General features: G+C 39.0%; 1 protein-coding gene across 2 annotated transcripts in view; it reads left to right on the forward strand.

Moving 5' to 3' along the window:
* The window catches only part of Polq (DNA polymerase theta), an 80,644-nt gene that overhangs the window by 7,154 nt on the left and 55,755 nt on the right, over positions 1-17,735 (forward strand). For both annotated transcript variants that reach the window (XM_015994600.3, XM_076548837.1), the window contains 5 exons: positions 4,585-4,693; positions 7,565-7,784; positions 8,577-8,724; positions 12,210-12,356; positions 14,253-14,465. In XM_015994600.3, the coding sequence (XP_015850086.1) occupies positions 4,585-4,693; positions 7,565-7,784; positions 8,577-8,724; positions 12,210-12,356; positions 14,253-14,465 (837 nt within the window). The remainder of the gene's footprint in view (positions 1-4,584; positions 4,694-7,564; positions 7,785-8,576; positions 8,725-12,209; positions 12,357-14,252; positions 14,466-17,735) is intronic.

Genomic DNA, 17,735 nt, shown 5'->3' on the forward strand with positions numbered 1-17,735 from the left:
TAGAAGAATAACAGCAAAGAGGAGCTGGAGAGATGGCTCAGTGGTTTAGAGCACTGACTGTTCTTCAGGATGACCCAGGTTCAAGTCCCAGCACCCACATGGCAGCTCACAACGTCTGTAATTGCAGTCCCAGGGGACCTGACACCCATGGCAAAACACCAGTGTGCATAAAATAAAAATAAATTAATTAAAAAAAGAACAACAGCAATAAAAGAAAACTAGGCAAATTTCTATGAAGAATATAGATGCAGAAATCCTCAACAAAACACTTGCAGACTGAATTTAACACATATTAAAAAAGATGATGCACAGGGGCTGGAGAGATGGCTCAGTGATTAAGAGCACTGAGCACCGAGTGATTAAGGTCCTGAGATCAATTTCCAGCAAACACATGGTGGTTCACAACCATCTATAATGAGATCTGGTGTCCTCTTCTGGCATAAAGGCATACATGCAGACAGAACACTGTATATGTAATAAATAAATAAATTGTAAAAAAAAAAGGATGATGCACATGAGCAGGTTGGTTTCATTCCATGGATTCAAAGATTGTTTGGTATAAGCAAATCAACAAGTGTAATATAGCACATCAGTAGGACCAAAATAAAAAAACATACTATATGCAGATGCAGCATTTGATAAAATTAGTATCTATGCATGATAATAGCCTTGAAGAGCCGGGCAGTGGTGGCGCACGCCTTTAATCCCAGCACTCGGGAGGCAGAGCCAGGCGGATCTCTGTGAGTTCAAGGCCAGCCTGGACTACCAAGTGAGTTCCAGGACAGGCGCAAAGCTACACAGAGAAACCCTGTCTCAAAAAACCAAAAAAAAAAAAAAAAAAAAATAGCCTTGAAGAAACTAGAAATAGGATATCTCAATATAACAAAGGGCATATATATGTCAAACTATATCCAGTTGTGTTGATATTTTGTTTGCGATCTAACATAAAGCTTGCCTGAAGGTCAGAGTGCAGAGCTAAGCCACTAGTTGACCATAGAAGTCAGGCAGTAGTGGCACACACCTTTAATTCCAGCATTTGAGAGACAGAGGCAGATAGATCTCTGCGAGTTCAAGACTACCCTGAGATACACAAGATTGATCCAGTCTAAAAGAGAAACAGAGTCAGGTATGGTGGCACACACCTTTAATCCCAGCACTAGGGAGGTTGAGACAGGAAGTGATATGGCTGGGTGGGGAAAGGAATATAAGGGGGAGGAGACAGGAACTCACCCCCTTTGGATTGAGGCTTTTTGTTGTTGTGTTGTTGTTGTTGTTGTTTTGTTTTTTTTGTTTTTTGAGACAGGGTTTCTCTCTGTTGTTTTGGTGTCTGTCCTGGATCTCTCTCTGTAGCCCAGGCTGGCCTCGAATTCACAGAGAACCACCTGTCTCTGCCTCCCGAGTGCTGGGATTAAATGTGTGTGCCACCACTGTCTGGCTGAGGTTTTCTTAGAGGTAAGAACTAGTGGCTGGCTGCTCTGCTTCTCTGATCTTTCAGCATTTACTCTGATATCTGGCTCCGGGTTTTTATTAAGACCAATTAGGGTTCCTGTTATATCCAGTGTTATACTAAATGCTGAAAGCATCTCTAAAATCAGGAACACAACAAAAGTGTCCGCTCCACACACTATTAAGCTTGAATTCTTAATAGAGCAGTAAGGCAAGAGAAAGAAAAAGGATGCAACTAGAAATGGAAAAAGTTAAATTATCCCTGTCAGCAGGTTACACGATCCTACACTTAAAAGATGCTGCCGGGAAATTCTTAGATTAGCGTATACAAGTAGGTGGTTTCATTGTGTACGATAGTGAACAATGAACTAAAGCCAGGCAGTCATTCCTATGTGTAGGAAGGGGCCTCAGAACCAAAACCAAAAAACCAAAACTTAGGAATAAGCCTCACCAAGGGAAGGAGGTAAAGGACCTTCACAATGAGTACACTGAAGAAGGAGATGTGCCATGTTTCTGGAGTGGCAGAATTAATAGTGTTAAAATGGTCATATTGCTGAAAGCAATTTAGAGACTTAATGCAGTTCTCATAAAATTTCCAATGATATTCTTTATAGAATTATGAAAAATAAAATTCTAAAATTCACGTGGAGGCACAATCTGGAGCAAAGAGACTCAATCAGTAGACCTAACTGATTTCATGTTATACTCCAGAGCCACAGCAACAAAAATAGCATACATAGTACCAGCACAGAAACAGATGTGGAGAACAGTGGAATAGAATAGAGTGGCCAGAAATAAACCATGCAGCTCTTGTCATGGCTCTTGTCATCCAGTTCTTCTCAAAGGTGCTTAAGATGCTACATTAGAGGGAAAAAAAACCAGTTTTTACAAGTACTGCTGGGAAGACTGGACATCCATCCACATATGGATGAGTGACACTAGATCTTTATTTCCCACCTTGTACAAAAGTCAATTGAAAATGAATCCAAGATTTTAGTGTAAGACTTGAAACTGCTAGGGCACTACATAGCGAATCGCTTAAAGATAAAGGCATGTTCTGAATAGGATTCTGATAGCTCAGAAAAAAGTAGAACCAACGAGATTGCATCAGTAAAAAACCTGCATAGCAAAGGATACAATTCCCAGTGTGAAGAAACAACCTGTTAATGGAGGCACATATTCACCAGTTATGCATGTACTAGGAGATTAAAACCCAGAATATCCATAGGAGTCAGAAATTAAACAACAGAACAAATAGTCCATCCAATAAATGGGTGAATGAACTGAGCAATCAATGACTGGATAAAGAAAATAAAATGAAGCCACAAACAAAATCATGTTTTTAGGCAAATGGATGGAATTGTGATCATTATTTTTACCAAAGTTGGTTTGACTCAAGACAAATCTATCTTTTCTGTCATGTAAAATTTAGATTGAAACAAACAAACAAACATTAAAGGAACTGTTTGGACAAAATAAGGGGACAAGTATGAGGGGGCATGAGATAACAGGTAACAAGGGGGTGAATATGTTAAGTACTGGATTAGTCAGGGTTTGTTGGTTCTAGAGTAACAGAACTTACAGAATAAACCTCTATATGTAGAAAGAGGACTTATTAGAATGAGTTACAGGCTGCAGTCCAGCTAATCCAACAATGGCTGCCTAGAAACAGAAGGTCTAAGAATCCAGTAGTTGTTCAGTCCATGAGGCTGGATGTCTCAGCTGCTCTTCTATAGATGCTGGAATCCCCAAGAAGAAGGCTCTAATGCCAGTGAAGGAACAGACTTGCTAGCAAGGTGAGGGCAAGCAAGCCAAGAGTGAATCTCCCCTCTTTCTATCCTTATATAGGCTTCCGGCAGAAGGTGTGACCCAGATTAAAGGTGTGTCTTCCTGCCTCAAGTTCTAGATTAAAGGGGTGTCTTTCTATTTGAAAGATCAGGATTAGAAGTGGATCTTCCTACTTCAAATTAAGCAAAAATTCCTCATAGGTGTGTCCTCCATTTTCAGGTTTTAGTTTCAGATGTAGTCAAGTTGAAAACCAAGAATAGCTATCACAAGTATATTTTATGCATATATGAAACTGGTTAGTGAAACCTATTATGTTGTACAACTAATATATACAAGTAGAATACACTATAAAAGTGAAAACTATAAGACTAAAGAAAGCATTGGTCCATAATCAGTTGGTTGAATTCTTCAGGCATTAGACAAGGGCATTATGATTATATATTCAGCATTAGGGTGATACTAGTTGTCATATCTTTAAAAATTGCTTAAAACCATCTCTTCATGGTCCAATTCTATTCTTTTTCAAATAACTTTTTTTCTTTGTGTAGGGATAATTGTCTCACTCTGTACCCCAGGCTGGCCTTGAACTCACAGTTCTGCCTCAGTCTCCTAAGTACTTTCAAAGATAATCAAGGTGTGTTTCCTAATAGTTAAAATCACTTAACACTGAAAAACTAAGAGGAGTATTTATTATCTATTTGTTTCTACCAAATTAGCAGTTTAGAAGTGTCTGAGTGGTCTCAATTGAGGAAATGCTGCTATCACATTGGCATGAAAGTAGCCTGTAAGGGCCTTTTCTTGACTGACAATTGATAGGGAAGGGCCCAGATCAGTGTGGGCAGTGCTATCCCTAATCAGGTAGTCCTCACGTGTACAAGAAAGCAAACTGAGCATGCCAGGAAGCAGCATTCTGCTGTGGTCTCTGCTGCAGTTCCTGCCTCTTGGTTCTCTCCTTGAATTCCTGCATGGCCTCCTTCAATGATGGACTGTGATCAGGAAGTGTAAGCCAAATAAACCCTTTCCTTCCCAAATTGCTTTTGGTCATGGCAATTATCACAGCAATAGAAAGAAGACCGGGTTTTGGTGGTTTTGTTATCCCTGAGAAAGCTAATCACTGACTTTTTGTAGTTAGAATGTATGGAGATAGGATTGCTTAAGTTCCTGAAAACATCTTGGAAGACAGTTGGCCCTTATACAGAACTGTGTTTCAGCCTTTCCTTTATCCTGGAACTTTGCCTGACTTGCAGGATCTTATTATGACAGTTATTTGCCATTATACATGGGCTGCTGAGTCTTATAATTCTTAGAACTGTGCAATTTGCAAAAGCTCAATCTGGAAAATCCTTCTAGGAATGGTGGTTGTGGATGAATTACACATGCTGGGGGACTCTCACCGAGGATATCTTCTGGAACTTTTACTGACCAAGATTTGCTATGTTACTCGGAAATCAGCATCGTGGTAAGTACTTGAAATGACTGATTTCCTGCTATTTGTCAAAAAGATGTCGAAAAAGAATCTATCAAAGTGGGCTGGAGAGATGGCTCAGAGGTTAAGAGCACTGACTGCTCTTCCAGAGGTCCTGAGTTCAATTCCCAGCAACCACATGGTGGCTCACAGCCATCTGTAACGAGATCTGATGCCCTCTTCTGGCCTGCAGTCATATATGCTGTATACATAATAAATAAATAAATCTTTAAAAAAAAAAAAGAATCTATCAAAGTGAAAAAGTAAGATTTACAGGAGTGTAGTACCTTTTTATTTAAACAAATTCATGGATAGTAGTTTGCTTTTGTTCTAAAACAGTGGTTCTCAACTTGTGGGTCGTGACCCCATTGGGGGTCGAACGACCCTTTCACAGGGGTTAAGACCATCAAAAAAACCACAGATATTTACATTAGATTAATAGCAGTAGAAAAATTACAGTTATGAAATAGCAATGAAAGTAATTTTATGGTTGGGGGTCACCACAGCATGAGGAACTGTGTTAAAGGGTCACAGCATTAGGAAGGTTGAGGACCACTGCTCTAAAAGAAGTATTTAACTGTCAGACTACTTTCAAACATTTGAACATTTCTGATTGCTCATTTTGACAAAAATGACAACTCCATGATAGAATTAGAACTAGAAAAACAATTAGCTTTATGTTCTTTCTCATAAATTGTGTCCATTACCTGCACTCAGTCCTTCCTAATCCCCTAATATTTAGCCTTTCTGGCTCACTTTTCTACATATTCTACTGTACCTATGTTTACATTTGTTTTCATATATATATATATATATATATATAATGTATACATATGCATATATATTATTTTGGCTAGATTGTATATATTAGGAAGAACATAAGTTTCTTTTTCTTTATGAGATTGTGTGACCTTACTAAGATTACACATTCAAAGTTTTCTATAAATTTTATAATTACATTTTTCTTTATAGCTGAATAGTATTTGTGTGTGGGTGCACACGCAATCAAGTTTTCATTATGCATTCATCTGTTGATGGACAAATAGTTTCATTCCATCAATAAACAATAAACAAGAGAGTGCAAATCTCTATGGTAGGGTTATGGAGTTCTCTTGGTGTATGCCCAGGAGTGAAATAGAGGGATCATTAGGTAGTTCTATTTTCAATTTTTTGAGAAATCTTTGAACTGATTTCTGCAGTGACTGCACCTCCACTAATGGTCAATCCTCTCCAACGTTTGTTACGTCTCCTATATTTGTGGTCACATTTGTTGATGGTAGCTATTCTGAGTGGGGTAAGGTGCTTTCTCAAAGTAGTTTTAATTTGCATTTCTTTGGTTAGGGCAATTGAATAACTTAAAAAGTAGTTATTGGCCATTTATATTTACTTTTTGAAAACTGTCTATTCAGTTCATTTGCCTATTGTTGATTTTGATTGGTAGTTTTACTTCCTGGTGTCTAAATTCTTCAATTCTTTGTAAAGTCTGGATATCAGCCCCTTGTCTGCAGTGGTATAGTACCTTTTTTTGTCATGTAGCCCCATCTGTGCATACTTGGGGTTAGCTTCTATGCTGTTGTTGGTGTGCTGTTCACAAAGCCCATACCAGGCACACACCTTTAGTCCCAGGACTTGGCAGAGGCAGAATCTGAGTTGAGGCCTGCCTGGTCTACATTTTAAGTCCAACTGCAAAGTGAGACCCTGTCTTAAAAACACAAAACAAAACAAAAACCTGACTCTGAAAGTCATAGAAGAAAATATAGATGATGTCTTTCAAGATATTTAGGTAGGCAAAGAGTCTTTTTTTGTTTGTTTTGTTTGATACAGGGTCTCACTATGTAGCCTTGGCTGACCTGGAACTTGTTATATAGACCAGGTTGGCCTTGAACTCATAGAGATTCACCTGCCTCTGTCTCCTGAGTGCTGGGATTTAAAGTTTATTTTACGTTTCAAATTAAAGTTGATCCATTTTGAGTTGATATTTGTACAATTTTTGTATACTGATTTCTTGCTATGGGGAATTAAGATGTTTTCCTTTTGTATTTTCTACTCACCTGTACCCAGTTTCCTCTCATCCTCTTCAGTTTCTTCTTATCCACTCACCATCTTCCCATCCTCCCAAATTGGATTCTAATTTTGCTTAGATCATTATTCAGTGTTACAGTGTTACAGTGATACAGCATTGTTAACTCAACTTAATAGTATATTCTGATTGTTTTTACTTTTTGAAAAACCTTTTTGCTTTTCTTATCTATTAGATATCTTTATTGTTTGATGGCCTGGTTTTCTGTATACTGTGCTACATACTTATCCCTACCAAGTCCAAGGAAACCATAACCAGAAAATGCCTACATGTTCGGAGATTAAATAATACATTCTAGACTAATTTTTGTGTCCAACATGTAAAAAATGTTACAACTGACTAAGAAAAACAACTCAGTGTATTAGTGAGAAGCCTCAATAGACATTTGGAACAAGAGAGGTTCCAAATGGTCTGCATTTATGAAATGGCATAAAGCATCATTAATAATCAGAGAAATTCAAATAAGTATTGCTGTAGTCTCTCCATACTGTTTATTATTAAAATGATTGACAATACAGTTGTCAGATGGTGACAAGATTGTGGAGCAGCAGAACACACAGATTGTGGGAGTGCTGCTTTGGTATCGTCTCCCTGGAAAACAGCTTCCTATCATTCATTAAATCTGAATATCTGGCCAGTTGTGATCTAGTAGTTTTATCCTCAGATCTGTACTCTAAAGAAATGTCTGTGTTTGTGTACCAAAGGCCATGACCAAGAATATCGTTAGCAGTACTATGTGTTGCTTTCTGCATATTTCCTAATATAATTTTCCTTGGTTTTTCTAGCCGGGAAGATTCGGCCAGTGCTCTGTCTAATGCTGTGCAGATTGTTGGCATGAGTGCTACTCTTCCTAATTTGCAGCTTGTAGCTTCCTGGTTGAATGCTGAACTTTACCACACTGACTTTCGCCCTGTACCACTTTTGGAATCAATAAAAATAGGGAATTCCATATATGACTCTTCAATGAAGCTTGTGAGAGAATTTCAGCCCTTGCTCCAAGTGAAGGTGAGTCATTACTGTTTCATCTCCACTGTCAGTGCCTTGGAGTTTTCTACCAAGTTGCTAACAACTTGTAATTGCATAATTAGAGGTTTTGGTAAGAATTCATTATGATTCTGAGTGTGTGTGTGTGTGTGTGTGTGTGTGAGAGAGAGAGAGAGAGAGAGAGACAGAGAGAGAGAGAGAGAGAGAGAGAGAGAGAGACAGAGAGAGACAGAGAGAGAGAGAGAGAGACAGAGAAGCACTTGAAAAGTATGTGATAAATGAAAGCTCTCCCTGATACCCCTGTACACACTGTATGTACCAGCATAGAGGGGCTTCCACAGGGCTTTCATACAAACTGCACTGTGCTTGAAAAATATACTTTCCATTGAGATGATACATCTCCTTCACATCTGAGCTCACTCGTTTTCTCAGAGAAACCTCCTTTAGGTCTTTTCAAATCTATGAGACTAAAATATTGCAAATATTTCTTTTTCAGCACCATCATGTGGTGGTTTAGTTTCTTACTGTGTTTCTCAGTGAGACTGTAAATAAACCTCTTGCCAATTAGGACTTTGTTTTATTCACTGCTGTATTTCCAGTACCTGAGGTTAGAGTTTACTAGACATGAGTTGAATGCATAAAATATTTTTTCACTCATCATTATTAACGATGTTTATTTTTATTGTAAATGATTTTTATTATGCCTTTGAGTAAAAAAAAAACCCTTTTTATGGATCAAAATATAGCATTTTAACCCAGTGTGAAAATGTTTTGATGGTATGACTGATGTAGCTATTTCTCTTTCTTTTTTAGGGAGATGAGGATCATATTGTTAGTTTATGTTACGAGACCATTCGTGATAACCATTCAGTATTACTTTTTTGTCCATCAAAAAAATGGTGTGAGAAAGTAGCAGACATCATTGCCCGAGAGTTTTATAATCTGCACCATCAACCTGAGGGTGAGTGGCAGGTGGAAACGGAGCCTCCATCCTTTCTTCTTTCTTTCTTTCTTTCTTTTTTTTTTTTTGTAAAACATCCACTATTTATTAACGGTTGTTCTTCTAAAAACACAAACATGAGAACTGAGCACCACATCCACAGTGACTCACGCCTACAGCTAGGGAGACACCAGGACAGAGGCGATGGGGCTTTCCTATCCTTTCTGTATTTGACAGTAGTACTAGTGATGATAGTAGCAAAGCATGGCTCTGGCCTGCCTCTATGTGACACTGTGTGTCACCTAGATATTCTCGACAAGACTGCTTTTGTTGTTCTAATCTTTTTGTGTCCTCTTCATAGATAAGTGTGCATATTCTCAGGCTAATTGTCTTCTGACTTTTAGAGTACTGTGTATATGTGTATAGGTTCTTCATTTTGGATCTGTGGGCTTTGAGAGATTCAAACTCTAGAGCCCCTAAATTGTATGCAAAATTCCACATTCATACATTTTTTTTTTCTAGAGAAAGTGACTATGTCTTTCTTTAATGTCCAGAGGTATAACTCTAAAAAGAATCATACATATGTATACATGTAGATAAAATCAGCTTTGGCATTGCATATTTTATGCATAATCTAATGCTTCATTTGAAGTGTGTAATTTGATGAATTTTAGTGTGTAGATCGGCTTATCCACCACTATTATAATCATCTGGAGACTGTTTCTTCCACTCTCATTGTGCTCTTTTCTGCCAGTCTCCTCTCTCTGTTGTCAGCTGCAGCAACTGCTGACGTGCTTTCTGTCACTTTCAGATTGCTGTGCCTTTCCTAAACATTTCACATAAGTGACGTCACACAGTATGTGTATCTTTTGTAAACAGCTTTTATCACGCAGCATGTTTTTGAGTTCCTTTCAAGGTATTGCATTGATGAATTTGTTCCTTTTAAATGCTGTCTACTACAATAACTATTACTATGTGTTTTTTTTTGTTTTTTTTTTTTTTTTTTTTTTTTTTTTTGGTTTTTCGAGACAGGGTTTCTCTGTGTAGCTTTGCGCCTTTCCTGGAGCTCACTTGGTAGCCCAGGCTGGCCTCGAACTCACAGAGATCCGCCTGGCTCTGCCTCCCGAGTGCTGGGATTAAAGGCGTGCGCCACCACCGCCCGGCTTACTATGTGTTTTTACTGATTGTAGGATGGACGTTGTAGCCTCAACATTTTTCCTAGCATGTGGTCATGTGGGATCTTTGCTCATTCTGACATCTGATTCTCTCAAAGGTGTTTCTGTTGCTTGCTTTTGCTCCTGTGTTGAGGCCATACTTTCTTTCATGACTCGTATTTTTTTGAATTCTGGACCTTTTAGAGATTATATCAACTCTGAATATTGTTTCCTTTTTCTCTTGTCTCTGTTTATTTTATTTATTCTTTCTAGGAAATTTTACAACATACTTGATTGTATCTTGAATATTGAAGGTGAATGTATCTATGATGAAAGAGTTTTGTGAAATTGAGTTTGTATGTTTAGTACTCAGTTTCCCTCCTTACCCACCCCTTCTCTCCCTGTCACTCACTCCTCGTGTCTTAGAAGTGAGTTACTTTGAAATAAAGGATGTTTTCGTATAATGAGTTATTATCACTGAGATTTTCTAAAGCTGGAGGCCATTGTCTTTGCAGTGAAGTTCTAGAACTGCAGACCAGATCTAGTCATGGGATATTAGGGTATTTTATTACTTCTTTTTGCCAGTGAGTGGCATCATGAGGGTAGGCAGTCAGTATTCCAGCCTTGTAACAAGGAAGCTTTGCTGGTGTTTGTACTGACTGCTGTTTGGTCCAGCAGTGTGTTACCAGTGTAGAATCTCTGCCAGGCCGTCTTACCTGGTGCTGTCTATACCATGCTAACGTATACTCTTACATTGTTCCATGACAACTTACTCTTTGAGGATCAGAGTCTTCATCATGTTCTTTTGAGTTTTGTTATTTTGATTTGTAGTGGTGGTTCCTAAATGCAGAGTTTGGATTGTAGGCTGGTCTGGTCTGTTTATTTTCTCCATAAAAATAGAGTAGCACATTTTTATAAACGAGTTTAAAATTTGGAATTATCTTACTAATTTTTTAACGTTAAAATGACTTCCTTTGGGTTGAGGAGGTAGCTCAGCTGTGAAGTTCTTGCCTTGCAAACACAGAGACATGAGTTTGATTTCTAGAACCACATTAGAAGAAAAACACAAAAGGTGAGCCAAGGCTTAGTGCTATGTTTGTAATCCTCGCACAGGGGTGGTGGTGACAGGTGGTGTTGGTTGTCCAGCCTAGTTGACTTGGAAAGTTCCAGGCTAGTGAGGGACCTTGCCTCAAAAAACAGATGAAGATACTTGAGCAGCACTTGAAGTTGTTCCCTTCTCTCCACATGCATGTGCGCACAACATGTTCACCTTCACACACATGAACACATGCATGCACATACACACATATAACACTTCTCTTGAAATATACTGATGGGTAATAACTTAATATACGTTTATTGTCTTTCACAAAATAAAGCATGGGCAACCCTATGTGTATCCTCAGAATTTTAAGAAAAGTTTACCTAAAAATTAAAAACACAAAATATACATTAAAATAGTTTTTTAATGAAGCTTTATAAGTTTGGGAATCCAAAAGTCTTGGCAGTTCTTTAAGAAAGTAGGGTTCCTGTGTTTAAACTCTTACTAGGGGAGAAGTAACACTAAACGGCCACAATGGAAGGTACCGAGTGACTATTAGATTAATGACAGGAGCCAGAACAATTTCCAGAGAGAGCTAGGGTCCTACGCAGCTGATGTACAGGTTGGCAGGACACATCTTAAACAAGGATTCTGATGTGTAGGCTTTGCTTGGTATGTTAGTTACTTTATTGTCACCGTGACAGAAGCAACTTAAGAAAAGAAGGCTTATTCTGGTTCTTGGTGTCAGAAGGTACAAGTCCTTCATGGTGGGGAGATTTGAGAGACTTCATGGAGGCAGAAGAAGTGGGTCGGCAGCAGGCAGGAAGCAGGTGGCTGGGCTAGAACCACAGGTGGGCTTTACTCTTAGAGGTGTACCTCCAGTGGCCTCACCTGCTAAAAGCTCCATAACCTCCTAAAACTGCCACTGTCTGGGGACCAGGTATTAAAACATGAGCCTGCAGGGAGCATTGTATACGCAAATAAAACAAGTGACAGTCTGTCTTTCCTCCAGCAGGAGCCCTTTGATCCCCTCATTTGAACATCTTGTCTTCTTAAAGCTGAGCTTCATAACTTTGGGATACATTATTAGAACTACCTATGAAGATTTACTTGAGGTCCAAGTCACATCCCATCTTGGTTGTATCATAGTGTCCTGGGTCAGTGGCTCTAAAAGATCCATTGGTGATAATAGTGTGTGGCAGTTTCTGAACCTGATATTTATTTCTGTCATGACTTAGCAGGTAACAGCCAATGAAGCAAAGAAACTTGTACAGTTGTGATTTACTTATTTGTGTGTGCGTGTTTGACAGGATCAGTAAAACCATCTGAATGTCCACCAGTGAATCTACAGCATAAGAGCCTTCTGGAAGTGCTGGATCAGCTAAAGCGCTCACCTGCAGGACTGGACTCCGTGCTGAAGAACACCGTGCCGTGGGGAGTAGCATTTCATCATGCAGGTATTCCTTGTTTCTAATCTGTGTTAAGATGTACTCATCACAGGCTGGAGCCATGATTGATTAAGAGCACTTGGGTTTGATTCCCAGGACTCGTGTAGTGTTTGCCTGTAACTCCAGTTCCAGGCATCTGATATGCCTTCTTCTGGTCCCTGTGGGCTCCTGTACACATGTAATGCACATATATTCGTATGGGTTCACACTCAAACATATAAAATAATAAAATATAAAAAAATTTAAAGACCTCACCAGACTTTTATAATTTCTTCATTTTTTTATTTATGTGAATTTATTTCTTGTTAATCACATTGGATACTTGTATATTTTATTTTAAGAAATAGCGGATTTAGTCAAACCAGAGTAAAACAAACTTTTTAAGCTTACTTATCTGAATTTTATATCTATGCTAGATAATGGAATTTTTTTTCCAACCCCTGGGAAAGTGAATTCTAAAATCTTACCTGTCTATATATTGTTTCCTTAAAATTGATGTTAGAGTGATACTTTCTACTTAAATTTGATGCTATTGTTTCTTTTTATGTCAAGAATTGGCATAGGCTCACAGATACAGCAAAGTCAAATTTGTTTTGGAAATTGTCATTGAATCGGAGAGGACTAGAAGTGAAAAATCCTCAGCCAAGCACTGGGCCGAGTTCTGAGAGTCCTGGTGAAGAGAGGGAGGAGGATTGTATGAGCTATGGGGGACAAGATCATGATGGGGAAACCCACAGAGACAGCTGACCCCAGCTAGTGGGACCTCACTGACTCTAGACTGACAGTTAGGAGCCTACATGGGACTGACCTAGGCCCTCTGCATGTGGGTGACAGTTGTGTAGCTTTGTCTGTTTGTGGGGCCACTAGCATTGGGACCAGGATCTGTCCCTGACACATGAACTGACTTTTTGGAACCTATTCTCTATGGTGGGATGTCTCTCACAGCCTTGATGCAGTGGGGAGGAGCTTGTTCTTGCCTCCACTCAATATGCCATGCTTTGTTGACTCCCATCGGAGGCCTTAACCCTTTCTGAGGAGTGAGTGAGGGGTGGGGTGGAAAGGAGATGGGGGGATGGAATGGAGGAGAGGAGGGAGGAGAAACTGTGACTGGCATGTAAAATAAATAAAAAATAATAATAATTAAAAAAACAATCTGGTGGGTGGGCTGTCAGAATCACCAGTGTATGATAGTTATTGAGTGATGTGCTGGATCTGTGATCATACATGTTAAGATTGAAATCATAAGAATGTTTTCTTCAACAAGTATCTCAGAGGTTGTTATAAATTTGAAATGTGATCATGAGTGAAAAATCTGTGAACCCCATATATAATTTCTGGTTAATAGGTGCTTAATAAATACTGGTGTGGAGAAGAAAAAAAAGAATATTTTTTAAGATTGGACATTTAATCCTTAGTTTTTATTTAACTTTTTATCTTATATAATAGATACATATAATTTTAATGATAAATAACCATGGTAAAATTTTAAAATGAATTTTAAAAATGTTTATGTGTAAATACATATCCACACACAAAACACAGGGATTGTTAATCAATAGTATGCTGTTAAATTTAACTTGCTATCTGTTCTTACAACTAAAATTTTATTGGAACACAGTCCCACTCACTTGATCTGCTGCTGTTTTCTTTTAACAAAAGCAGGATAGTTTCAGCAGAAACCATCAATTCTACTTAAAACATAGGTAATTTTGCTGACCTGTCTAAAAATGTCTAAAGATGACAAATTATATTCTTAAATAGGTAGACTGATGATGTTTTTGTTTATAATCTTAACTGTTGTATAAAAGATCTTTAAAGGCTTGAAGCTGACTCTCAAATCTGCTTATCTGTAGTCAAGTATATTGATTCTGTGGTAATGTGTTTTGGGACCTGCATGTTATTTAGGTCTCACTTTTGAGGAGAGAGATATCATTGAAGGAGCCTTCCGTCAAGGTCTTATTCGGGTCTTGGCAGCAACGTCTACTCTTTCTTCTGGGGTGAATCTTCCTGCACGCCGGGTGATTATTCGCACTCCAGTTTTCGGTGGCCAGCCTTTAGATATCCTCACTTACAAGCAGATGGTTGGCCGCGCCGGCAGGAAAGGAGTAGACACAATGGGTGAGTTTGGGGATAGTTGTCACGCTATTGCTGACAGCCATCTACTTGGAAGTTGACTAATACATGGCTATTTCCCATCGTGATAAGTTTCTGTATTGTGCAGTGCACTAATGCCGTCTTCTTGGGTTACTTAATATTTATAGTGAATATGATTTTCATTTGTTAACTATTGCTTTTCTCCTAGTAGATAATTAAGATCTTTCTTTTGTGTTGTGTGTAGTGAAATGATTCAATACTATATAAGTAACAAGATTTATGATTTTATTAGTTAGAAGATGATTTTATTTCCACATCTACTCCCTTTTTCTCTTTTTTCAATAGGTATGGTGTATGTGGGTGTAGGTGCCCTTGCCTGTGCCCGTGTGCATTTAGATCAGAGGTCCACCCTGGATATTTTCTCTTTTCATTCTCCATCTTATTTTCTTATTTCAAATATTTTATATTTTTATGTACATGTGTATGTCTGTGATAGGGTATGCACATGTGAGTGCACTTATCTGCAAAGAACAGAAGAGGGTGGTGGAACTCTTGGAGCTGGAGTAATAAACAGTTTTGAGTTAACCAGAGTGAGTGCTGGGAATCAAACTCAGTTCCTCTGGAAGAAGTCTTCTTACTCATTGAAGCTTCTATCCAGGCTTCTTCCACCTTAAATTTTGAGACAGGGTGTCTCATTGAACCTGGAATTTGTCATTTCTCCAGCAATCCCCCAGGAGCTGTTTGTCTGGGGCTACAGGTGGAGGCCACCACACTTGGCTTCTATGTGGGTGCTGGGGGATGAGCTCAGGTCTTGATGCTTGCATAGTAAACACCTGAACCACTGGTCCGTCGTCTCCCTAGCAGCTCATGTAGACCTTCTAGTGTTTAATTTTAAGTCAAGCAGAGTGCGAAGAGCTGAGGAGTATTACTTTTGTCTCTAAATTGATATAGCGTCTAACTTTGCACCAGCAAGTAATGATGCTATTATCAGCAATCCAAACAAAAGTTTTGACTTAAGCAGTGAAGTAGTTTTTTAATTAAATATCTAAAAAAGAAGCAAAAGTTACTTCAGATATTATTATTCTATGTAAGACTAATTGCTAAATGGTAATCAGTGATTACCACTCTTAAGGTGGTGGGACCTGGGAGATGGAGTCTAAAAATGAGGTGTTCTAAAGTCTCATGCAATAGCCAGCTTTATTCAGAGCGTCAGCCAATTGATACTGAGGATTAAGAAGAGTCACCTGAATAAAGTGTGCAGTCACAAGGACAAGCTGCACATGGCAAAAACATGTTTTTCCTTAGAGGCATTAAACAAATAACAATAGCTAGTTAATGAATAATCTGAAGTAAACTAACGTTTATCTACTACACATGGGAGGGACACAAAAGCACATTTCAAGGACAACCTATGCTGTGGAGGAACAGAGACCACAAGTCTCTTGTCTTGTTTACTTGGAGTTTTCTCACAAGCATTCAGAATTCCCATCACATGACTCTATTCTTGAACCACGCTCTGACAGTCAGGACTTCCTATTACATTTGTAATTTATTTCCTTGTATACTCTTTCTTCCTTGGTTTCTGTCTTTGTGGTTTGATGGTTTTCTCTAGTGTCTGCTTTAGATTTTTTCCATTCTAAAACTTACATAAAATATGAAAGGGTAGATAAAGATGTTAGTAAGCACCCCAGCCAGGGAACCAGATGCCTAGACAACCAGTATAAAAACAGTCAATAATAGCCAGAACAATGGCTCCCTTAGAGCCCAGCAACCCTACCACAGCAGGCCTCAAGTGTTGCAACATAGATGAAGCACAAGAAGAAGACTTTAAGGCCGGGCGTTGGTGGCACACGCCTTTAATCCCAGCACTTGGGAGGCAGAGCTGGGTGGATCTCTGTGAGTTCGAGGCCAGCCTGGGCTACCAAGTGAGCTCCAGGAAAGGCGCAAAGCTACACAGAGAAACCCTGTCTCGAAAAACCAAAAAAAAAAAAAAAAAAAAAAAAAAAAAAAAGACTTTAAGATAGCTTTTATGAATATGACAGAGGTCCTTAAAGAACAAATCCATTAAAAAATACCTATAATTGGGGGCAGAACCGACGGGGAGAATAATGAGATATCTAGGGGGCGGGCATTATGAGGTTAGGGAGAAACCTGATGTCAGGGAAACTCCCAGGAATCCACAAGGATGACCCCAAATAAGACTCCTAGCAATAGTGGATAGGGTGCTTGAACTGGCCTTCTCCTGTAATCAGATTGGTGACTACCCTAATTGTCATCAGAGAGCATTCTTCCAGTAACTGATGGAACAGATACAGAGATCCACAGCCAAGCACTGGGCTGACTTCACATGCCCACTGCCTTCCTGTTCTCTGGTAACCACTATTCTACCGTATTCTATCCATTGCTTCTTGCAAGAATGAGGAAATATGAAGTTATTATTATTATTGTGGTTTTCATTAGCTGCTATTTATGATGATTTTCAGGTACATTCCCAAGCTCAGTGAGGCTTTTACAGAGCTCTGAAGGTCCTACAAAGGTATACTTGTCAGGGTGGCATAGGTAATGGATGGCGAGGAGATACTGAAGCCTGGAGACTCCTATTGCACCATCTTGCTGATAAATTGTTTTGCCTTGCCTGCCTGCCTGCCTGCCTGCCTTCCTTCATGCCTTTCTTGGTTTTTCAAAACAGGGTTTCTTTATGTAGCCCTGGCTGTCCTTGTAACTCACTCTGTAGACCAGGCTGGCCTTGAACTCAGAGATCTGCCTGCCTCTGCCTCTCAAGTACTAGGATGAAAGACACTGCCACACCACCTGGCTTGTTTTGCTTTTATCTGTCTGTCTGTCTATCTATTTTTGGAAACACATGAATGCCATGTCTTGCTGAGGTGGTCTTCTTGTTGGGAGGAAGTGTTTATTTGTTTTGGGGTATTTTTGTTTGTTTGTTTTACTTTTATTATCATGACTTTTTACAGTCTTGTTTTGGTTATTTGTTTATTATGTGTATGAGCTCTTGCTGTGGAGGTCAGAGGGTAGCTTGTGGAGTTCTCTCCTACCATATGGATCCTGGGGCTCAAACTCAGGCTGTCAGGCTTGGCAGGGCCTTTACCTCTGAGCCCTTGCAATCCTGCATAAAGATAGTCAGAGCTTATCTAGTTTGGATTCCCTTTATTTTATCCTCTTTAGGGTTTTATTTTGGCAGTGATTTTCAGAGAAACATCATCTGTCCTTTCTCTGTTCAGAATATTTAGATCTTCCACCATAATGCTGCTTTTTTTTTAATAACATGAGAAAATT

The sequence above is a fragment of the Peromyscus maniculatus genome, chromosome 12 (genome assembly GCF_049852395.1).
Source record: "Peromyscus maniculatus bairdii isolate BWxNUB_F1_BW_parent chromosome 12, HU_Pman_BW_mat_3.1, whole genome shotgun sequence".
In the NCBI taxonomy this organism is placed as follows: Eukaryota; Metazoa; Chordata; class Mammalia; order Rodentia; family Cricetidae; genus Peromyscus; species Peromyscus maniculatus.